General features: G+C 39.5%; 2 protein-coding genes across 2 annotated transcripts; one reads left to right on the top strand and one right to left on the bottom strand.

The window, feature by feature from the left end:
- The first annotated feature begins 10,355 nt into the window (after positions 1-10,355).
- On the top strand, positions 10,356-12,649 carry LOC137041881 (uncharacterized). The gene is made up of 5 exons (XM_067418556.1): positions 10,356-11,330; positions 11,462-11,586; positions 11,670-11,985; positions 12,082-12,167; positions 12,421-12,649. The coding sequence occupies exons 1-5, from the start codon at positions 11,171-11,173 to the stop codon at positions 12,475-12,477; spliced, it is 744 nt and encodes a 247-aa protein (XP_067274657.1). The 5' UTR covers positions 10,356-11,170; the 3' UTR covers positions 12,478-12,649.
- Positions 12,650-13,620: 971 nt separating this feature from the next.
- LOC137041880 (uncharacterized) lies at positions 13,621-17,019 on the bottom strand. Its single transcript, XM_067418555.1, has 3 exons — positions 14,542-17,019; positions 14,056-14,274; positions 13,621-13,956 (listed from the first exon to the last, which is right to left on the bottom strand). The coding sequence occupies exons 1-3, from the start codon at positions 15,387-15,389 to the stop codon at positions 13,749-13,751; spliced, it is 1,275 nt and encodes a 424-aa protein (XP_067274656.1). The 5' UTR covers positions 15,390-17,019; the 3' UTR covers positions 13,621-13,748.
- Between the last annotated feature and the right edge of the window lie 7,920 nt (positions 17,020-24,939).

Here is a 24,939-nt window from a genome sequence, read left to right as displayed (position 1 = left end):
ACACAGTTTAAGATATTTTATATTTTAGTCCCAGAGCATATGCAGTCTCTTCCCACTTTATTGCCCATGTCCAGAAAGGTAATAAAAACATCATCAAAGTAGTGATATATGACATCAGTTGGTTGAATAGAATCTCTTGAAGCATCGAAAATACATTTTGGTTCAAAATATCAAAAACTACTACTTTATTCAGCATTGTCTTCTCTTCCGTGTTCCTCAAATAAAGATTCAAATGGCCATGAATCAATGACTCGATCAATGATTCGGATCACCAATGTTATGTGATTTCAGCAGTTTGACACGCAATCTAAACTGCTGAAATCACGTGAGTCATTAATAACATAAATTTAATTTTTGGGTGAGCTAACCCTTTAAGTTCCATTGTTACCAACATAGTTCAACGATTCTGTGTTTCCCCGAAACCACAGTTCTAACGAACATTTGCAAACAGCATCGCAATTTTGCATATTACCAGATATCGCAAAAAAGTTTTTACACTCTCAGGAGGTGGTTTTTCAGGCAATTTGAAAAAGGACATTTTCACAAAATTACAATGGAAACGTTTTTTTTTTCCTATTTACAGGTGCGATGTCGCATTGCTGCAACATAGGGCCTATATAATAGTCTATATTTTCCACTCAATTGTGTCGTAATAACAACTTAACAAGATATAATGTAGTTAAAAGGACATATTTTCTCTTAATAAGGACAGTGGTGTAACTTTAACCTAGTAATGAGGGACTCCGGTGCAGCCACAAATAATATATAGGCCTACTGTAATTAAGACATATATTCAAGAAATGTATTAAAACAGAAAGAGCTATAGCTTCAGCCTTACTCAAAGGCAGAGGAAACAGGCCAGCTACGCACGTCAATCCATTCCAGACGATCTTGGTTTGCTTCTTATTTAATATACAGGCAATTAATTGATGAAATATCGATTAAAATAAAAATACAATTTATACAAAACGAAATATTTTTTTTAAGAAAGACTTTCTAGAAAAAAAACTTGAAGTGGTCAAAATCATGTGACTCCCCATCTCAAACATATTGTGAATCTTATATCTTACTCATGCTGCTCACTCTTCATAATCAACATATACATTAAAATCATATTATTATAAGCTAATGTTTATGCCTAAACTTAGCCTATTTAGTTTCGTAGTTAGGCTATTTTCTCATTCTCATGTTTTCTCAAAAGCGCCAACGTTTTCTCATTTTTTCCTTCTTCCTTTACAGTTTTTGCCCATTGCTTGAACACATTTTGCAAAACTTCGCTCATATTGCCAAAACTCTACACACAAGTAAACATGACACAACACTGGGAAATATACCATTCATATCTGTGTCAAATTGAAACTCTGATGACAAAATGATACACACTTGCATCATATGAATACACTTTTATATCAGGGCGAAAAGACTAGTCTACTTTATATAAAACACTGTAGTCTTTAATTTTCACTGTTTTTATTCAGTTCATCAGTTAGCATTTACATTTACATTCATGCATTTGGCAGACGCTTTTATCCAAAGCAACTTACATTGCATTCAATGTACACATTTTTACATTATTGTCAGTACTTCGTACTGCAGTTCTCCACAGCATTCTGTGAAACAATGCAACACTTATAGTTTCTTTTTTCAACAAAGGTTTTTACAACAACCAAAAATGAAAGTACTGAAATGTTACAAATGACATAATACTGTACATCACAGTACTATACTTCACACTACAGTACAATCTCGATGGTACAGTGCTATGTACTGTACTGTATGTTACACAAAACTTTTAAAAAAAATGTTACTAATGGAGCACTAGCCAACTTGCAATACAGTAATGTGATACGGTACAGTATGTAGATAGATACAGTCTGGAATGGAGAGTTGCTGTTTTCCAATCTGAATATCCTTATGATGGATGCAACTGTGAACCGGCTTAGATGTGGGTGAACTCTCTGCCCAGCTTCCCTCAATGTCTGGCCATTACTTACCACATGAACCACCAAAGTTGCTCTAATATCATCTGAAATATGGTTCTGAATATTGTTCTGTGTATAGCTCTTTGACCATCTCTCTCTCTCTCTCTCTCTCTCTCTCTCTCTCTCTCTCTCTCTCTCTCTCTCTCTCTCTCTCTCTCTCTCTCTCTCTCTCTCTCTCTTTCTCCCCCGGCCTCAATGCTTGCAAAGTTCTCAAAATGGCTCACTGAGGCCTATTTTTGGTTGCCTGATTGGTGTTCAGTTTTGCAAGTTGTGTTACTTTACTTTTAGCATCAGGCAAAAACTGTAAGACAGTGGAAACAACTCGCAATACTCTGTAATTTTTAGCTACACAGATAAGTTCAAGACATAATTATAAGCTATAAACTGTCTACTTTTATTTGTGGACTCAGGGAACTAATTATTGTGCATGCACTTAGGACGGGGACACTAGGGCCGGCGCTCCGCACACGCACATCACGCACTGCGCGTAGGGCACCAAGTGCTTGGGGGGGCACTAAAAAATCTGGGTCGTGAAATCATCACAATAGGCTAGCCTACTAGTATAAATAACATAAAATATTTCTAAAAGCATGTTAATATACAAATGCAATACAAAAGTAATATAGGCTGTTATGAAGGACTGTCATGTGTACATAATAATGTACTATGATTATTTAAAATCATAGTTTACCGCGAACTGAAAGTATTAGTAGCATAGATCCTTATCTATCGCAATCGTGCATAGACAATTCTAATGGAGAACGAGTATTCCTCTGTACTATAATTATTATAAGACATGTTTACATATATTTACCATGAGTGCTATATTCTTTGTTGTACATTCGCGAGCTAAATGTGTATGCCGTAAATGCACCGTTGTGTTGTTTACATAAAGGCAGCCGGAATGGCGCTAATGACGTTATGGCCGGGAGTTCGAGCCCCGCTCAGAACAGGATTCTTACATGATGATAAAATAAGCCTACATGACAATTTATAGGCTAGTAAGTGCGGATTTCATTTCTTGTGTAACAGTTTAGTACTTTGTACTGTTATTTGTCCATTGTTATCATAATTACACATCATTTATGTGTACTGCTATTGGCATCCTTTTGTATATTATTATTTACCAATTTGTATGTATATTTTCAGAACCACAAACTTGCCCCGACTTATGGTGGAAAATAAATGTTACAGAAGAAACATCAGAGTCCTTATTGCATTCTAACTGGATGTGCCATAGTGATTGCAACCAATTACAACCAGACAATTTAAGTACTTCAAAACATAGGCCTAGACCAAATTAGTCGAGAAAAAGGTGAATCTCTGTGCCAGACTCCCTCTGGTTTTCAGTAGAATCCCTGAATATTTTGTCTTGTGGTTATCAATGGGGACGTGGCTCAGAAACTGTCATATGATGACCTGAAAGCTGATTTTGCAGCTAGGAAATGTAGACGTGTGCCTATGTAGGGCCTCTGACAACTGATGGTAGTGAAAATGTTTAATATAGTTCTATAGAATAGCAGAATGGACTCTTTATAGAGATGTAGTCCCTCTGTTGAGTAATTTGTACTGTGCAGTTATGCATGGTTATTAGCAGTTTAAAACGTGCACTTTAAAATTCATACTTTATAAAATTCATAGACTTATTCTATTTACACAAAACTTTTTTTTTGCACTTTTAACTTTCTGTGTTTACATTGTTCAGTTTCAATTATTCATTTGCAGCAGTTATTTTGGAAGTAAAGAGAACCTAAATAAGAAATTCTGAATGGTAGTTATTTCTTTGGTGGGTGGGTGTTTGTTTGGGGAGGGGAGGATAGGGTAGGGTGGGTTGGGTGGTGGGGTGTTGGGGGGGGGGGGGGGGGGCACCGCCAAGCATTTGTGCTTAGGGCACCCAAATGGCTAGCACCGGCCCTGGGGGACACACTGCAAGCGTGCTGTGAGCGTCTCGGCTGCGTGGCGTGTCCGTTTTTATTTCGGCTCCCATGTTAACCGGTTAGCGCTTGCATACTGCCTACGTCAGCCGCGCGGCTCACGCGCGGTCCGAGCTGCGCGGAAAACGCGTGCATGCTTCAAATAGAGGAGACGCCTATTTTTCACACGACACGCGAGCGTGTTGGAAGCGTTTCTAGGCAAAATAGCATAGGAAAAGATGATTATATGCCATTTTGACACGAATACATATTAATAAATTACATTTTCATGTTTGAAAGTCTTTAGGTTAACATAAATGCAGATATAGGCCTACTTGTAATAATAAAAAACAACATAATTATCGATTTTGAAATATTAAACCTGTCAATACAGAACGAAATATTCTGTAGCCTATTTTGCCATCAATACCATATATATGTATGGTCAATAGGCTACTGCCGACGTTGTCTTTGCTGTATCAATAGGCAAAATATTTATATTTAACATGAAGTATAGGCTTCCCAGCAGCAGCAGCGCCGCGTCAGACACGCTTCTGGTGTGCAAAGACAGAGAAAACCCTGCGCAGCCATCCCGCGGCTGACACGCAGCAGAAACGCCACGCTTGCAGTGTGTCTCCGGCCTTACTCCAAACGCTGTCTTCATTTCAAAAAAACTATTTTAATTATTAAATGCCATTTTTTTCTTTTCCAAAGCATTTCTAAATTCAGTTAATATGTCCAACAAACGAAATGTCTAGCCAAAATAAGTAAAGTAGTAACAAAGAAAACAAAAACATTTGCGTTACTACACTAAAAAAATTGAACTTATGATGCTGTTCACTTTATTTAAGCAATTCATCTTGATTTAACACCATTATATCAGGTTTCTGGTTCAAATGTAATTGATTCATGTTAAACTGACTTAAAACCGTTACTCTTTGACATAACTTGATGTGTTTATTTTGAAATAACATGATTTAATCAAGTAAGCCGAACAAACAAGACTTTCACTTCCCATCATGCTTTGCAAATGGGCTGAATTTGGAGAGTAAATGTTTAAATAAAGTGCTATTTTATGCATTTCTAATGAGATGAGAAAATGGAGAGACTTTTTTAATGTTTAATGTTTTGTTTTGTTGTTATTTAAAAGTTTGTGTTATGTTAGTGTCTTTGGACGTTACCATTGTGGTGAAGTGTAGAGCATGTGCTTGGGCTGAGGATCTGCTACAAACAGTTAAAGTTGTTTTAATAATAAAAAACAACTACTTTGGGCATGCCATGCATGTAACAAAAACATCTAGCCAATACAATCTTGTACACTCCAAAAAAAAATGATTCTAGCTGTTTGCTCAGTTTATTGAAATAAAATGAATAAAAGCTTAAATAAAAGCTGGAAATCTTTAGTTTTTTACTTGTGTCATTTTACTTGACATTTTACCGCCAAATATACATGCGAGCATAGGTGTGGTGTTTAAATTAAGTAGTTCAAGCTTTTTTTGTTGTTTTTTTTTAAGCTCTATTACCTCAAACAGATAGTTGTGGTAAACAGGATTACAACTGTAGTGCATTTTAAACATTTAGAACAGTACATTGCTGTCAAGACAAGAAACATTTCATAGTCATTTTCAAGTTATAAATAATTTTCATTCATATAACGCGTGAGAGCGCAACGTGGCTGAACTTGTTGGCATAGCAACGTGATACTTCCAGCCTGTGTGTCCTACGAAGGACGTCTCGTTTAATTCTGATTGAGGACACTCCGTATACTGCATCCTACACAGGACGTGTCCTCCGGAGGACGCAGCCTTCGAAATTTAACGAAATGAGACACAGCTAAAGTGCTGTTTAATGTGTTTTTTAGTGAAGGGAAAGAACTGTTAATGTTTGATGTTATATTTGACAGTTATATTGGACATTTAAAACTTGTGTTATGTTGTGTTGATTTTTTTGAGGTTACCATTATAGTGAAGTGTAGACCTTGTGGTTAAGCTGTGCTGTTCTCAATGAGCTGTAACTGTGCTAATGCCAGTCACGAGAAATACTTTATTATTGCTTGCATATTACAATTAGCAAGTGATCAAGTGTTCTTGACTAATAGTTTTTATAGAAATAAAGAAAACAAAATCATGTGACACAGTTCCCATAAAATAAATATGGCCATCAGTTCTATCCCTCTCTATCCTACTTTATCTAGTTGGAATGACATGATTTTTTTTAGCAGTTTGGACTAAATGATTTTAAGCTAATACAACAAGATTATAACAAATTTGTGTAGTTGAGCTGACACTATTAAATGAAGCTGTGCCCAAAAGTTGACCCAACGTAAGTACATTAAATTGGAATAACAGAATTGTATAATGCTGAAATAAAGCAAGTTAATCATGTGGAAATACTTTCCATGATTTTTTTATGTTCGTTCAAAGAGTAATTTTTTTGAGTGTATTCACTGTCCAGCATTACAGGATGTAATAAACCCATCAATCGTCACAGGAGTAACATGACAACAAAATCCTCTCAATATCTTGCTCTTCCAACGGATATGAAGCGTTTTAAACACTATTTTCAAGTTTTTTGATCAGTTTTTCTATTTTCTTGATGATTAAATCTAGCGAGTTTTCCTCCGTCTTCTCTTCTCTCTTTTTTTCCTGTCTCGCGCCTTCTGTTGCGTCAGTGAGTGGGCGGTCTTAACCGAATTCTGATTGGCTGAAACAACAACTTTGAAATACTACAAATAATTTATTCTTTACAATTTATTCTATGGAAATTATTTGTTAACATCTCCAATCATTTATTTTGTGAGCCTCACTGATAATTTGTATTAATGTATATTATACAACTTATTTCATCTGGGTTACATATGCATTAATTATTTAATGTATTGTTAACTTGCATGTTAACAATACAATGCTTGATTGCTCCTGGCTGATTGATCCCTGCTTGATTGCTCCTGGCTGATTGATTGTTCCTGATCGATTGCTCCTGTCTGTCTGCCTGCTGCTGCTGCCACCACAGTGTTTGTAGCTCTGTATAGCTGTGTTTGAATCTCTATTTGATATATTTTCTTTGTAATTTACACTGCTAAATATAGCTTACTCATCACCATATAGTGTTTAATATAGCCTATCAATTTAAATTTGACATTACTAGCTTTTAATCTAAATCACTACCACACGTTAGTTTTTCGCTAGCCTGGTAGCTTTCCATCCCAGCATGCAGGTCTCCTGTTTTCTGAGTTCTATAGACAACTGTGGTGAGTTGGATTATTAAAAAGACTCCATCAGACAACTGTGGTAAGTTTTGGATTCATCAACAAATACGGTAAGCCATGTCTTCTTCTCCTGTCATTGTCACTTGCACTGCATGCTACATGTTTAGCATATCTATCTCCGTTGGCGAACAGGGCTTCACATGTGATAAATGTAAGGAATTAATCAGGCTGACGGAGAAGATTTCAGATTTAGAGACACGCATCCAAGCTTTATGTGAGAGTAGTGAGAATGTAACAGCTTTAGATACTGCTTTGGATGCGACTAGCTTAGTGAACACTCATTGTTTGGTTCCGGCTGAGCCCGCGCAGCAGGGCTGGGTGACGATGAGAAAGCATAGTCGCGGATCAAAAAACCACTCTTCCGTTCCGATTAGAACATCAAACAGGTTCTCCCCACTCAGTGACGCACCCACTGAGGATCCTGTTGAAAGTGCCCTAGTTATTGGCGATTCTATTACACGGAATGTGAAAATAGAGACACCAGCCACCATAGTCACATGTTTACCGGGAGCCAGAGCGCCTGACATCAAAGCAAATTTAAAAGTGCTGGCTAAAGCTAATCATAAATTCTCTAAGATTATTATTCACGTTGGCACTAATGATGTTCGACTTCGCCAGTCGGGGATCACCAAAATTAACATTAAAGAGGTGTGTAAACTCGCAAGTACGATGTCAAAAGCCGTATATTTCTCTGGTCCTCTCCCCACGAAAAGGAGTGATGAAATAGTTAGCAGATTATCATCACTAAATGGCTGGTTGTCTAAGTGGTGTCTGCAAAATAACATAGGGTTCATAGACAATTGGAAAAGTTTTTGGGGCAGACCTGACCTGTTGAAGATGGACGGCATTCATCCCTCCTGGGCTGGTGCTGCTCTTCTCTCTAGTAATTTGGCACATAGTCTTAGAGCTAAACCTTGACTCACTGGGGCCCAGGTCAGGAAGCAGACAAACTGGCTAAACCAACCGTCTGCTAGCTGTCTCACGTCACCAAAGTCAGCTAAATCCCAGCACATAGAGACTCTTTCACCTAGATATTATCACATAGAGACTGTGTCTGTTCCCCGAATTAGTAAATACAAAAAACCATCAAAACCATTCAACAGTAAAAATTTAATTGATGTCCAACAAATAAACAACAGATATAATACGGATGAACAATTGATAAAGCTTGGGTTGCTGAATATTCGATCCCTTTCGCCAAAAACGCTTGTTGTCAATGATATGATTATAGATCATAACTTAGATGTGCTGTGTTTGACAGAAACCTGGCTAAAACCTGATGATTACATTACTTTAAATGAGTGCACCCCCCGAGATTATTGTTAAAAACATGAGCCACGTCTGAAAGGTAAAGGGGGAGGTGTGGCTGTAATTTATAATAATATTTAACAGTATTACTCAGAAGTCTAGTTTCAAATATAATTCCTTTGAAGTTTTGGTGCTTTATGTAACACTGTGTAGTGTAAATGATAAATCCCTTCTGACATTTGTGTTGGCTACTGTATACAGGCCACCAGGGCACAATACAGACTTTATCAAAGAATTTGCTGGTTTTGTATCGGAGTTAGTATTAGCTGTAGATAAAGTACTAATTGTTGGGGATTTTAATATCCACGTAGACAATGAAAAAGACGCATTGGGATTGGCATTTAGAGACATTCTAAACTCTATTGGAGTTAGACAACACGTATCGGGACCCACTCATCGCCTTAATCATACTTTAGATCTAATAATGTCACATGGAATAAATGTTGATACTGTTAAAATTCTGCAGCAGAGCGATGACATCTCAGATCATTACCTAATATCATGTATACTTAATTTACCTAAGGCTGCAAAGCCATCCCCTCGCTTCAAATATGGCAGGACGATAACCGCTGCGACTAAAGATTGCTTTGTACATAATCTTCCTCATCAGTTCCATCTCCTCAGCATTACAGATAGCCAAGATGAACTTGATGCTGCAACCGAAACTATTGACTCTCTCCTTACTAGCACTTTAGACATAGTTGCTCCCCGGCGCTTAAAGAAGATTAAAGCAAATAATCCAACGCCGTGGTACAACGAGCACACTCGGGCCCTTAAAACAGCAGCCAGAAAAATGGAGCGCAGCTGGAAGAAAACAAAACTAGAGGTTTTTCGCAATTTGTGGAAAGAGAGCATGATTGCATACAGAAAGGCCATAAAAACTGCTAGATCTGCTTATTTCTCATCTCTTTTAAAAGAAAACAAACACAACCCTAAGTATTTATTCGATACAGTGGCTAAATTATCAAAAAATAAAGCTTCAGCTTCTGATGTTTGTAAACAACACAGCAGTAATGACTTTATGAACTTCTTTACTAGTAAGATTGATAATATTAGGAATAAAATTATAACCATGCAGCCGTCTATTACAGTATCACTTCAGACAGAGCACTGCTGGGTCACTGAGGAAAAATTACACTCATTCACTGCTATAGGAGGAGAAGAACTGGCTAAACTTGTAAAATCATCAAAATCAACAACATGTATGGTTGACCCTATACCGACTAGGCTATTAAAATAGATACTTCCAGAGGTCATAGATCCTCTGCTTAATATCATTAATTCATCTTTGACATTAGGATATGTACCGAAAACTTTTAAGTTGGCTATAATTAAACCACTTATTAAAAAAACGCAACTTGATCCTAAAGAATTAGTCAATTACAGGCCAATCTCGAATCTACCGTTTCTATCAAAAATACTAGAAAAGGCTGTGTCTTCACAATTATGTTCTTTTTTAGAAAGAAATGGTATATGTGAGGATTTCCAGTCAGGATTTAGACCGTATCATAGCACTGAGACTGCTCTAATTAGAGTTACAAATGATTTACTCTTATCATCTGATCGTGGTTGTATCTCTCTATTAGTGTTACTTGATCTTAGCGCTGCATTTGATACTATCGATCACAATATTCTTCTGAATAGAATCGAAAATTATGTTGGCGTTAGTGGAACTGCTTTGGCATGGTTTAAATCGTACTTATCTGACCGTTATCAGTTTGTAGCAGTAAATGAAGAGATGTCACACCGATCACAAGTTCAGTATGGGGTACCGCAAGGCTCAGTGTTAGGACCGTTGCTTTTCACCCTGTATATGCTACCACTGGGAGATATCATTAAGAAGCATGGCGTTTGTTTTCATTGTTATGCTGATGATACTCAGCTCTATATTTCCTCACGCCCTGATGAAACCTACCAATTCACAAGATTAACAGAATGCATAGCTGATATAAAAAATTGGATGAATAGTAATTTTCTGCAACTTAATTCAGATAAAACTGAATTTTTAATTATTGGACAGAAAAGCTCCACAAGTAGTAACCGAGAATACTGTCTAACACTTGATGACTGCTCTGTCAAGCCCTCGCCGTCAGTGAGGAACCTGGGTGTGCTCTTTGATACCAATCTTTCATTTGAAAGCCACGTTTCTAGCATCTGTAAAACCGCATTCTATCATCTTAAAAATATATCTAAATTACGGCACATGCTTTCAATGCAAAATGCTAAACAGTTAGTACATGCGTTCATGAGCTCAAGGCTAGATTATTGTAATGCTCTACTGGGTGGTTGCCCTGCTCGCTTAATAAACAAACTCCAGCTTACGGTGGCCGGGAAGTGCAAAACAACATTACAGCGTGTGAAACACTTTTACAAAGCTCGAGACAAATTTACATTTTGGAAAACATTTTTACCTCTCATAAAAGACAATTACATGGGCAAAACACTTTTACCAAGGACGAAACAAACTTACATTTAAGAAAACAAATTTACATTTAAGAAAACAAATTAACAAGACGCAAAACACTTTTACCAGTCCCGAAATAAATTTACAATGACAGATTCTGACGGAAAGGGAACGTACCACACACCGGAAGTGACGGTGAAAGGTGTTGTTGTTGTTGGTGAGCGCGGTAAATTTGTTTCGTGGTTGTGGAGTAACGTTAAATGCATGGCGTAAACAAAGTTTATGGTGACCGAACATGGACTCCGGACGAGGGATGTTTTGCCCTTTTTGTGGCAAACACATGAACAGCTTAACGCGGTTCTGCTTCGCGTGTGGTCGGTGTTTGGAGTTTTTAAAGGACGCGGAACAGACGGAAAAACCGGGGACGTCTCGACAGCAGGACAGTGCTAAGCAAAGTAAGTTGTTATTTTTAGTGTGGCAAAACGCTAGCTATCTGAGGCATTGTAAATAAAAAATATTAATGCTAATAATATTTTTTGAGCGGCTTATAATTTTCTGTTTTGAAACGGAACTCTGTCCATTTCAGCAGAACAACCAAGCCCATCATACAAGCAGTTCATGGAGTACAGAAGCTCCAAGTCTAAAGAAAGACAGTCTTTTAACTATGGGCCAAAAGGAAGATGCAAGCCTAAAGAAAGAAAGCACGTCCAGGTAAGTTATTCACCGTCCTATACGATTTTGCAATACCCTATGTGTATTTGTATACATTAATTATATATTATCTTTGTTACTAGATAAATGTAGGATTGATGGTGCCACATGAATCTGGTGGAACTGATTTAAAACCTCTAAGAGGGAAAACACTCCCGTTATTTACAGACCCGGATGTAGCAGCACCTGACCTACTGAAACAAGCTGTACAGAAAATGAGAACATTTAACAAGGACATGCACGAAGGACCTTATGTCCTTTTGTATCCAGACTGCTCAGAGGTGGTCCATGTGCCTGGGTCAGAAAGGCCATTTCAATTGGCAGAATATAAAAAGGAAATAGGAAAGGCATATTGCAGGATCACTTTTTTCATTTGCCTAGAAAAACACTATAAAAGAGGTTAGTGGATCTCATGATTTAATTAAATTTTTATTTAATACATATTTTGATACTCTGTTGGTGGATATGTAATGTTTGTTCGATTATTTTTTTCAGTGGACGATACCTCAGACTCAGATTCTGATTCCGAAATTGTCTTTACAACACGGAGTACAGCTGAATTCAATCGAGCTGACACTTTGGTACATCAGTTATTTTTCTTTTCTTTTTTTATGTATGTTTGTATTTATTTATTAGATTTGCATTTGATTTCACGCATACAATATTTGTCCTGGTCAATATTTTAGTGGATAAAGGTTTGTTTTGATTATTTTGCAGTAACTATTATACAGTGACATAGTAAACCATTCAGCATTGATATATGCTGTATGTGGTCATGGAACAATAATGGAAGCTGTTGAAAATTGTTGATACATTTTATCAATTTGCTCTTAGGTTTTTGAACCAGAAAATCAAAGTACTCCCAAACTCAAACTGGAAGACGAAAGGTAGGTGTTGCACACAAAGGAGCTTTCAGGCGTGCATGGGTTAAAATTATTTCTTTACTTCTTGACTGGAAATAATAATAACAACTCGCATACTATTAGGCTACAATGCTTTCACTACCATGAAAAGGGCAATTTAACTTTTTTTTTTAATTTAACTCACAAAATTGTGATAAAACTACTAGCACATATTTCACTATTTATTCACATACACATTATACATTTATATTGCTGTTATAGATATTTTACCACTTTTGTTCACCTGAAAATACAGCAAGACTGCACATAAGCTCAACATTGCTACATGCTATGGGCTGTTTCTGTAACTGACTGAGGTGCCAGGACCCACAGCTGATTGTGTGAGCTTTACTTAATTCACCTGCAAGAGCTTATATTGGTGTGCCATAAGAAAACATAACAAGCTCTTGCAGGTGAATAAACACTAATGACACAAATTAAACAAACTGTTAAAAAAAACTTGTGAGAATGAAGTGGGAGGATGTAATGAGATGTTTTTTCTAGTGGTTATCAACCAATAGGAATCTTTGTGTATACATAATGTTTACATGATTTGATTTTTTGATTTGATTTGATTTTAGCAGGCAAGTTGCTAAAATCAAGTCTATGATTGTAGAGGCGCTGTAGTGAGATGGGCTTTGTAACGACGTCTTTAGTGCCTTTATGGATCTTGAGAGAGGAAATGACATTGGTGTCAATGAAGGCCTTTCTGAGCCATCGGATTTCAACACTAATATCTTCATCTGTGTCTGAAGATGAATGGAGGTCTGACGGCAGTCCAACAACATGAGGGAGAGGAATTAATGGCACAATTCACATTTTTGGGTCAACTAACCCTTTAAGAGTCTGGAAACATTGGTGTTAAAGGTTCACTTTAAAGTGCAGTTGCCAAAATAGTTTTTTATAATATAATAGTATGTGAGCATGTTTTGTTTTTTTTTCCTCACAGTTAACATTTTGAAAATGTTTTAGATCTGTGACTCTCAAACTGGGATACCTTTGTGAATCACTGTTTTAGATAAATAAACAAGTAGTTCATGAAGTTGTTTTCTATACTACAAAAATGTATTAAACACTTATTACTATTTTTGATTTGTTCTTGTTTTCTATACTGCAAAAATGTACTAAACACTTATTACTATTTTTGATTTATTTAGTTCACACTTAAAAACAATTAAGCCGTGGGTGACAGATTCATAAACATTTGTTCAGACAGACAGCAGTATTCCACCACTACAAAAAAACTCCCTTTTGATCATTTCATAGCTGAGCAATTTCTTTTAGTTTCATGTACAGTTCTGATGCAGACTCCCAGTTCTCCGGCTTCTGTAACTGATTGTGTTCCATGGAAAAGTCCAAGTACTCCTGCATGTTTGGGTCCCCACAAGGAGTCATTGACAGGCTAGCCTCAGGAAGGGCATCCAATTCAGCATGTTGAATTTCAAATCCGCAATCTCTGGAGCCAAACCTATGTTAAATAGAAAACATAAATAGAATGCTTTTCTTTCCATTTAAGCTAAGACATTAGAATAATACATGCTTGCTGATAAACAGATTAAAGTATCACCTGTGTGGTAAGTAGTAGAGTTCATTGGGAACTCCTCCTGGACATGCTGCTGTTCTGGAAGGGCGAATCCTGTGACTGTTCCACAGTCTCACACACTCATCCAAGTCCTTCTGAATAACATCACCAAAGCAATATCTCAATAGGCAGTGATGCTCATGACTCCCGTTAAAATATCCGGCTTCTCTAAGGTCCGCAAATAACTCCATCCAGAACTGAGACCTATAGAAATTGATACAAATTGTAGTTGTACTTGTTTATACGCTTGAATAATAAAATCAAAGGTTAGTTGTAATGAAATGTATGGTCTGCATCTTTTGGTAATTCGATTTTCTTGTCAAGACCAACTACTTTTCCTGACGGGTTATATATTTTTTTTACATTTTGTATTGATCTTTAATGTGCTCAATTTTTGTTTTTAAATACTTTTTCCTGAGAAGAAAATCGAATGACCAAAAGATGCAATGACCCTTTATGAAGACCACTCACCTTCCCTTTCTAAATATAGACCACCAGGACTCAATGCGCTGGTTATTTACAGATGAGCCGTACATGTGGCTGGACGCTCCAGAGTAGTAGTCACTGTGATGGTGGCGTAAGGTACATTGAATTGCAGCCATTATGCCGTTCTCAGTGCCGCAATCAGTCCTCAGTCTCATGGGGATGACACCGAGGTTTCGCACGCATGACATGAAATAGTGAGCAATCACTGTTGGGTTATTATTTGTTGGTCCACATTCAAGCCACAGTACTTTACGTGAAAATCCATCTATGCATCCCGATATGGCCAAACCGAATGGCTTAAGCTTATCATAACCATCTGCGTGCCCCATATAGTTAGGTCCCATTGAGTGGTAGGTTCTTCTAGTAAACCTTCTGCGGGTTCTGCTCTCACACCCTCGAGGATTAAGCTCCCGGAGCAAATTCATCACATCATCTCTCTTCACTCGAAAATTGTACTTTTGTTTAAGTACCTGCCACATCGTGCGGTAGCCAAATAGTTGTCCAGGTCCACGAAGTTCCAATCTGATGGCGTTACTCACGGAGTTTGGAGAGGAATAATTCTTTCTGCGGTACAACCCGGCTTCGTTTAGTTTACTTTTAAGAGTCCTCAAGCTGATGTTTACACCGTGTAGACTTGACATCATGTCCACGATTACAGAGTACGAGTGGCCCTCATTAAAATATTGCACACATTGATGCAGTATGTTTGGTGTTTCCGTCTGTTCCGCGTCCTTCAAAAACTCCAAACACCGACCACACGCGAAGCAGAACCGCGTTAAGCTGTTCATGTGTTTGCCACAAAAAGGGCAAAACATCCCTCGTCCGGAGTCCATGTTCGGTCACCATAAACTTTGTTTACAACATGCATTTAACGTTACTCCACAACCACGAAACAAATTTACCGCTCTCACCACCACCAACAACAACACCTTTCACCGTCACTTCCGGTGTGTGGTACGTTCCCTTTCCGTCAGAATCTGTCATTGTAAATTTGTTTCGGGACTGGTAAAAGTGTTTTGCGTCTTGTTAATTTGTTTTCCTTAATGTAAATTTGTTTTCTTAAATGTAAGTTTGTTTCGTCCTTGGTAAAAGTGTTTTGCCCATGTAATTGTGTTTTATGAGAGGTAAAAATGTTTTCCAAAATGTAAATTTGTCTCGAGCGTTGTAAAAGTGTTTCACACGCTGTAATGTTGTTTTGCACTTCCCGGCCACCGTACCAGCTAGTCCAAAATGCAGCAGCTAGAGTTCTTACTAGAACCAGGAAGTATGATCATATTAGTCCAGTTCTGTCAACACTGCACTGGCTCCCTATTAAACATCGCATACATTTTAAAATCTTGCTTATTACTTACAAAGCACTAAATAGTTTAGCTCCCCGATACTTAAGCGAGCTCTTAACGCATTATACCCCATCACGTCGATTGCGGTCTCAAAACTCTGGCCAGTTGATAATACCTAGAATATCTAAATCAACTGCAGGCGGTCGATCATTTTCCTATTTAGCTCCTAAATTGTGGAATAGTCTTCCTAGCATTGTTCGGGAAGCAGACACACTCTGTCAGTTTAAATCTAGACTAAAAACACATCTCTTTACTATGGCATACACATAGAACATTTTTAACTTTCATTATTCAAGTCAATTGACTGATTGTTAGGCTGCATTAACTAGGTCAGCCGGAACCGGGAACACTTCCCATAACACCTGATGTACTCATTACATCATAAAAAGAGTGACATCTACGCTAATGTTAGTCTCTCTGTTTATCCCGAGGTTTATCCCGGATCTGGGCCCTGTCCGGATCGGATGGTGGACCTGCCTGGACATGACCAACGCATCCTGGAGTGTCTGCTGAGCCGTGTCAAATGGTGTCTCCTCCGAATTTGCCTCACTGGCACGACATGCTCAAAACCCGTCTTCGGCGCAATAATTCCGATCTTTCATGTATTCATACTCTTGTGTAATTGACGCCCCATCCTAAATAAATCGGTCTCTTCCGTGATACCCTGAAAATTTTGAATAATCCGATCTAATATGATTTCCGACCTGTAAGGTTGCCAGAATAATAATCTTACACGGTGTGTTAATAGGCCAGAGGAGAACTGGCACCCCGACTGAGTCTGGTTTCTCCCAAGGTTTATTTTTCTCCATCATGCCCCGATGGAGTTTTGATTCCTTGCCACTGTCGCCTTTGGCTTGGCTTGCTCAGTTGGGGACACTAAAAATATGATTAAAGTTATTCAACTTATTATACAAATAAAATATATGAATTAGGTCTTATTTAATTCTATAAACTATAATACTGATCTGCCAACATTGTCGCTATATGATAAATTAAAATAAGCTGATAACATCACTGTTTTCTCCAGTACGACTGTACAGCCAAATCTAATTTTGTCGCAATATTATCCTGTTTGACACTGTGAAGCTGCTTTGACACAATCGTGATTGTAAAAGCGCTATATAAATAAAGTTGATTGAGTTGATTGATGAACAATGACTATACATTTCATTAACTAGCTTTGAACTATATTTTATTAAGCAAGGTCAACAAATATTAATAAACACTGTAAAAAAAAATGCTCATCACTGTTAGATCATGTTGGCCAATACATTAAATAATGTTAACAAATTAGATTTTATTGTGAAGTATTACCAAATTCATAAGCTCTTAAACTTTTACTAGCACCAACATTAGGACCAAAAGGTTTATTTTAAAATCTTTGTCCAGTATTGCAGTGAAAGGCACAAGCTTAGCGCACAAACTCCAAAGGATGTTTGTCACCAACTATTTTTAAGTTGTTTGGAAAGTGCTTTTTATGTCACTGTCCCAGAAGCTCTCCATCAGCAGGAAACCATCTCTCCACAGTAGATGTGAATGGGCATGTTCCAAAGAAGCTTTTGACCGCCACTGCATCACCTATGTGATGAATTACCTGTCGTCAGGGAAGAATGCTTGGAGAGGTTTCTTCACATATCCTTCACTGACACATCATCTTCATTGATACTGGACTTTAAAAATAGAGAACGTCTCGGTTACGTATGTAACCCTCGTTCCCTGAGGAGGGAACGGAGACGTAACGTCAGTGACTGACGAATGGGGGTTTCGCCTAGAAGCCAATCATCTTCGAGATCTTAGAAAACGCCCAATGGCAGTGCCAATGCCATGGGCATGCGAGATTTGCATGCGTAACTCCGCCTACCCACCTGGGTATATAGGGAAGTAGCTGGCATGAATCGCATTATGTTACCTGCTGAGGAGCCAAGACTGAACTCTCGGCCATTCCAGCGGGACAGCGGAAGTGGCAGCGGGACGTTACGTCTCCGTTCCCTCCTCAGGGAACGAGGGTTACATACGTAACCGAGACGTTCCCTTTCGTTCAGTCACTCCGACGTAACGTCAGTGACTGACGAATGGGGGTCTCAATGAAATAACGCCACTCGGCTGTCTTCCAGTGCCCTGCGCAAGCTTGAGAACCATACATGGAGGTTCCAAAGATCGGGACGCGGGTGCCACAGGGTGCCCCGTCTCTGAGAGAGGAGATCCTGTCTCAGAGGAATTGGCCAGGGAGGGGCTGTCGCAAGGAGAACTAGTTCTGGGAACCAGGTCCGACCGTGCCAGTACGGGGCGACCAACGTGACCTGCTCCTTGTCCTCCCTGACCTTGCACAAAACACGTGCAAGAAGGCTCCCTGGGGGAAATGCATACTTGCGTAGGCCCTGCGGCCAGCTTTGCGCCAGTGCATCCGTGCCGAGCGTGCCCTCGGTCAGGGAATAGTACAGGCTGCAATGGGACGAGTCGTGGGAGGCAAACAGATCTACCTGTGCGTCCCCGAACTGATCCCAGATCAGCTGGACCGACTGGGGATGGAGTCTCCACTCCTGGACTGGGATTGGCTGAATCCGTGAGAGCTCGTCGGCTGCACGGTTCAGGATCCCCGGGATATAGACAGCACGAAGGGACCTCAGCCGCTTCTGACACCATTGAACGAGATGGCAGGCGAGTTGAGACATGCGGCGGGAGCGTAGACCGCGGCCGAGTTGTCCGATCTGACTAGAACGTGTTGACCCTTCAACAACGCTAGGAAGCGGTGCAGGGCAAACCTTACTGCCAGCAACTCGAGGCAATTGATATGCAGGCGGCTCTGGCTCTCTGACCAAGAGCCGGTGGCTGCATGTCCATTGCACATGGCACCCCAGCCCGTGGTGGACGCATCTGTTGACACAACAACATCTGAGGTTCGACCACTGGGTGAGTGTCTGTCTGCAGGCCCGAGTCACTGGGACCCGGAGCGTGCCAGACTGCCATGCCCATCTCGGGACTCGATCGCGAACCCAGTGCTGAAGCGGTCTCATATGAAGCAATGCTGCAGATGCCATATGCCCCAGGAGCCTCTGAAACAGTTTCAGTGGAACCGCACTCTTGCTCTTTATCTGACGGAGGCAAGTCAGCAGTGACTGTGCGCGCATGCCGGTAAGCTGCGCACACATGGCGACCGAGTCGATCTCCATAACGAGAAAAGAGATCCTCTGCACTGGGCAGAGTTTGCTCTTCTCCCAGTTGACCCGAAGGCCCAGACGAGCTAAGTGGTGGAGAACCAGGTCTCTGTGTTCGCACACCCGGTCCCGAGAGTGGCCCAGTATGAGCCAGTCGTCGAGATAGTTCAGGATGCGAACCCCTTGCTGCCTGAGTGGCACCAGGGCTGCCTAGACAATCTTCGTGAAGACGCGAGGGGACAGTGCTAGCCCGATTGGTAGTACGGAATACTGAAATGCCCGCCCTTCGAACGCAAACCGTAGGAACGGTCTGGTGGCCCGAGGAATGATTGTCGGGGTTCTTAATACCACAGCACCGCCCTCAGGTCACCCTGGCCACCAGCCAAAGTACCACCTCTCTCGGAGATGGTAGATCGGGGTGTGGCAGAGGGGACTCTCTCTCTTTACAGAGATCATTGAGTCTCGACCACAACATCGCGATGGTCATGTTCCCACAGAGGGAACACAGCACATCCACAAACACTGTCCGAACGTGCTGGGCCCAAACACGTCGAGCAGTGAATGCGTCCCAAAGACAGCAACAGATATCGACCGCACCCGGAAGTGCGCGGGCAACCCGTCTTGAAAAAGACGTGCCACACGCAAGCTCTTTTTGTGAGAGGAAGCTCTGCAGAGTGCCGAAGCGCCCAGGGAAAACACACACAGCTGTTGCAGATCACTGCACAGATCAGCAGGCAGGCAATGTGAGATCGCTGGAACGCGCCGTTACACCAACACCCTGGAGAACCGCTCGTCTCGAAGACTGAAGGACTTCAGAATTCAGGCTTGCCGGAGTGAAGAGATGCTCTTGGCTCCGAAGCAGAAAACATAATGCGATTCATGCCAGCTACTTCCTTATATACCCAGGTGGGTAGGCGGAGTTACGCATGCAAATCTCGCATGCCCATGGCATTGGCACTGCCATTGGGCGTTTTCTAAGATCTCGAAGATGATTGGCTTCTAGGCGAAACCCCCATTCGTCAGTCACTGACGTTAGTCGGAGTGACTGAACGAAAGGGAACATTTTAATAATATAACATTGTTAATAAAAGTTTTTATTTCTACTTTACAGGGAATTAAACATAACTAAAATATAGATAAATAACTTGAGACCCATGCAAATTGAGAAAAGTATTCTTAAATTTTTCCTCATCTTGCCTTGCAAGTTTCAGCTTAGCTTGCACCATCTCCATGAAGGATGTTCCTGTATTTACCATGCCTGGCACAGCAATGCTTCGGCTCCATTCCTTTGGTTTGTTACCTGTAAAATAAATAAAAATTAGGGGGATCTGTAAATGCACAATTGGGTATTTATTACTTACAAAGGGACAAGATGCAAAGCATTTAAAAGCTAAATACTTGATTGCAATGATTTAGCTTGTGTGATCAGTGTCAACACTGAAGTGCTTATTCATGCCTACTTCTCGGATTGATTATTGTAATTCTCTCTTATTTGGTATTCCTGAAAAACAACTTCACTACAGTTAACAGAGAATTCAGCAGCCAGGAGTATTACCCACTCACAAACCTTTGATCATATTACCCCTATTCTGTTTCAACTGCACTTGCTTACCGTCCGTTACCGTGTACCTTTTCCCTTCTGTAAATTTCCTCTCCTTAGTTATAAAGATCTCCATAATTCGGCACCTTGTTACCTTTGGAACCTTCTTCATTTGTATATCCCTGTATGTTATTTGAGATCATCTTTGGCAGACTTATTGTCCGCTCCAAATTCTAAGTTAGTTGTGTTCAAGTAAGTTCAGATAAAAACATGTCTGTTTAGAATAGCTTTTATGATATATGATATGATATGATATATGATATGATATGATATGATATGATATGATATGATATGATATGATATATTGGTTGGTTGATTGATTGATTGGTTGATTGATTGGTTGATTGATTGATTGATTGATTGATTGATTGATTGATTGATTGATTGATTGATTGATTGATTGATTGATTGATTGATTGATTGATTGATTGATTGATATGTTTTTTGAATGTTTTCTTTAAACCTTGTTTTATATTGTATGGTGTCTTTGAGTATCTTGAAAGGTGCATTTACATAAAAGGTATTATTATTATTATTATTATTATTATTATTATTATTATTATTATTATTATTATTATTATTATACTTGTAAATACAGCTTGTTCTGATTCTGATTCAAATAGTTCATATTCATCTGGATATTATGTCCATCCTCATGTCATGTCTGTCATTTTATATGTCTATCGTAAAACGGTTGACAAATTTGAAATGTTTTATCTTAACTGAAACTCTTTCTACATTAAAACTGAAGAATTGTGTTGGGAGTCATATTTTCTGTTAACAGCAAAGAATATCATTTAAAAAAATAACGTATAGCAGTCAGTCATCCTAACAATATAGAGAGCTGTGCATAATGGAGTGCAGCAGAGCACTATCAAGCACATTAAATATTGAGGGGTGATGTCATCCTAGCACTGTTTTCCCTGCTGAAAAAATCCAGCATAAACCTGCATGAATTCCATGTTAGTCTGGTTTATGCTGGTTAAAGCTGGTATACAGCAAACCAGCATCCAGCATGGTCTCAGCATGCAAAACATACATTATCCTGCATTTTTCAGCAGGTTTGCCCTTTTCTGAGTCTCAATGTACTGTTTAGCTTTTGACCTGAACATGAACTTTTCAGGAAAATGTTTTTTAATACAGAACTAGCTTCAGGGGTTTTGTGTGTGTGTGCTCATTTTGGCTGAACAGCAAAATTAACAACAACCTTCAAAGAAATGCTCAATATTATGTATGAATCTGTACCCTATGTTTATTAGGAGGAAAACATACAAATGAATACATCAGCGCGTAACGACACAATGTGTTGGGGAAGATGAGCGGGGAGAGGCCTGCGGTTAATTTCACGCCCCTGTATTTTCCCGTCACACTTGGCTAATTTCTGTCATGTTCTGCCGACGTGTTGAAATACTCCGTCTGCGAGCCTCTGGTGGTGTTTCTCAGAGAGTCTGGCCTGCCTAGCACATCAGCAGGGAAACTTCCATTTTAAACAGCCGGCATTTAAACACACGGCCACGAGGAAGAGAGGCCAGCTGGCCCCAAATGCTTGGGTTGCTGTTGACTGACACTTCAATGCGAGTTTGATAGCACAGCAAAGAGTAAATGCATATATATGTAGCAGGCTGCACTTTTCTTGAATTAATTAACACCTTACTGGGCTTTTTTCCATTAACAGAATAAGAGATGAGGTTTGCGGCTTCAGTCAATACCTAACACCCTGCCAATGTCTACAAAACTAAGATGCATTCTGATAATAAAATGCATATTTCATTAGTAAAATCAAAGACTTAATTGATTGAACCTGAATCATTTTGGCCTTTTTTCATTACAAACAGCTCATCTCAAATAAACATATTTTTAACCTTCACATTATCAGGCCAGTCCAGCTACCCTGGTGAAAAATCCATCCATGAATCACCAGAATAAGGGTATGTTTTGCATGCTTAAAGGTGTCATGAAGTGTCTTTTTATTTATTTTTTACTGTTGTCTGAGGTGAACTAATGATGTTTGTGTGTTTTTTATATTCAAAAACATCATAATCAATAAGTAATAGGCTATTTTCTACACTGGCTTTGAGGGTCTCTCCAAAACACTGGGTTTTGATGGGTGTGCTGCACTGAAGATTTGAAAGTAAACGCCCACGGTTAGGATTGGATAAGATTTGCATATTTAATGAGCTTCAGCTCCTGTCATATCTATGCCCCAGTGTCAGTTTAGTTCACATGAGGGAGTGGTTGTTTTGACAGCGGCAACCGGAATGATTCAAGAATGTATTTATCAAACAAACACAATGATTTATTTCTCATCCACCTGCAATTGATTGGACTATTCTTTTTTGTATTACACAGCCTGCACGATCAGTTGAAATAAGCACAAACCGCGCACACACACACACACACACACACACACACACACATACACACGTGCGCGCCCATTCAGATGTCAAGTCAATAGAGAGAGAATAGCGCAGAACAAGAAACAAATATTATGAGATTCATCGGCCTGCCGACAGGCTTCCATTTTGGTAGCCAGTCTGGAAAACACACAGCCCCGGAAAGTTGGGCTTTGCGAGCCCTGGCCCATACGTGTCTGACTCCAGCGTGCTAAAAGTATGTTCTGTTAAACAAATACACATAAGCAAAATTATCTATATCAATGCAATACTATTACATATAAAAAGTTTTTACTCACATAAGTGTGTTGCACCATTCCTACTGTCGGATCCAAAATAAAAGAAATAGCATTGTGTTTCAATATCAAATGTCTGCAAATCCAGCATCAACCTTAGATTGGTTTACAAATGATTCCGCAGTGAAATGAAGTGAACACCATGTCATCCCAACTTCACGACGATCTGGAACTTTATAAAAATTAAAGTTCTACCACACATTCCTAATATTAGGATCCGAAGGAAGCTAATGCAGCGACTGTGTTCTTCACAACCAGGAAAAGCGCAATATCTTGATATATTCTTCTGCATTTTTATTGCTGCTGGCTAGCGCAATCCGAACAGCTCCATGAGTCAGTGGGCAGGGCTACTGAATTACACATGCTTATTATTCTTTAGAAGCTGTGTTTTGTCAGTCGATGACGTCAAGATGCGAACACAATTGTTTTCTGGGCCTGGTGTCTATAAAAGTTTTTTCTTTGACTACAAAGACGTTTTCAGCTCTGAAACTTACAGGATATTCTAATATTACCATGACCTTTTTATATATCAAAAGCTCAAGGGAAAGTTGATTTCTCAATTCATCACCCATTTAAAGCAGCATGATGAGTGCTGAATTGTTGGTCACCAGCATGGAAAGTGGGAGGGCTGGTGGACCAGATACTTCAACCTCAGTTTTTCTTGAGAACAACATGACTATACTGGTCCACCAGTGAGACCAGCACTATACCAGCTCAAACCACCCTAAATCAGCCTGGACCAACATTGAATTCATGCTGGGGGGTGAAAAAAACTCGATCTCGAATTAAAGGAAGGGTAGACAATTTTCGGAGCAGCTTATAGTGAGCTAGCTTTGAAAGCAGAATGTCTCCAAAGCCCCACCTCCTTCAAAACACATGAACGCAAACAGCAGAGTTTGCAAAGTTAAACGACCTCATGTCTCAAAGCACATAGCATTACAATTACAATGAACATAAATAACTTAAAGAGAACTGACCAGTTCCACCTGACTGCTGCAGATTAATGTAGGTGTTGATACGCCATTGAAACGCATACGTTTGAGTCACAAATCACTCTCTGTATACGTCACACATTTCCATTACACGGATTTCCATTACAGTAGTTATTGCGTGAACGCAGCTAAGCTTGTTGTTTTGGTTCAGTTGGAACTGTAAAAGGTGGCTGCTGTTTAGGTTGTGGTGCTCGGTGACTGACATCTGTCTAACTCTGCATAGCATGAAACACAGTGATCATGTGTGATGTCTGTGTAAGCAAGGTGTGCTGTGGTATTTGGGACAAAGACGTTAGCAGCAGATCCTTTAAGTTATGTAAGTTGCAAAGTGGAGCATCCATAGATCAATCTTGTTTATTCAACACATCCCATCCAACAGATGCTTGATTAGATTGAGATCTGGGGGATTTGGAGGCCAAGTCAACACCTCAAACTCATTGTTGTGCTCCTCAAACTATTCCTGAACCACTTTTGCTTTGTTGCAGGGCACAGTATCCTTCTGAAAGAGGCCACAGTCACCAGGGAAAACTATTTTCATGAAAGGTTGTACATGGTCTGCAACAATGCTTAGGTAAGTGGTACGTGTCACATAAAATCCACATGGATG

This window comes from Pseudorasbora parva, chromosome 15 (genome assembly GCF_024679245.1).
Source record: "Pseudorasbora parva isolate DD20220531a chromosome 15, ASM2467924v1, whole genome shotgun sequence".
Taxonomy (NCBI): Eukaryota; Metazoa; Chordata; class Actinopteri; order Cypriniformes; family Gobionidae; genus Pseudorasbora; species Pseudorasbora parva.
This window is presented reverse-complemented; position numbering and strand designations above follow the sequence as displayed.

What these genes read in the sequence shown, in the direction of transcription:
- LOC137041880 (XM_067418555.1), bottom strand. Translation starts at nt 15,389, where the DNA reads ATGGACTCCGGACGAGGGATGTTTTGCCCTTTTTGTGGCAAACACATG. An exon ending in TCTATATTTAGAAAGGGAAG is followed by an intron (nt 14,275 to 14,541) that starts GTGAGTGGTCTT and finishes CAATTTCTATAG; the next exon opens with GTCTCAGTTCTGGATGGAGT. An exon ending in CTCTACTACTTACCACACAG is followed by an intron (nt 13,957 to 14,055) that starts GTGATACTTTAA and finishes TATTTAACATAG; the next exon opens with GTTTGGCTCCAGAGATTGCG.
- LOC137041881 (XM_067418556.1), top strand. Translation starts at nt 11,171, where the DNA reads ATGGACTCCGGACGAGGGATGTTTTGCCCTTTTTGTGGCAAACACATG. An exon ending in GCAGGACAGTGCTAAGCAAA is followed by an intron (nt 11,331 to 11,461) that starts GTAAGTTGTTAT and finishes TGTCCATTTCAG; the next exon opens with CAGAACAACCAAGCCCATCA. An exon ending in AAGAAAGAAAGCACGTCCAG is followed by an intron (nt 11,587 to 11,669) that starts GTAAGTTATTCA and finishes CTTTGTTACTAG; the next exon opens with ATAAATGTAGGATTGATGGT.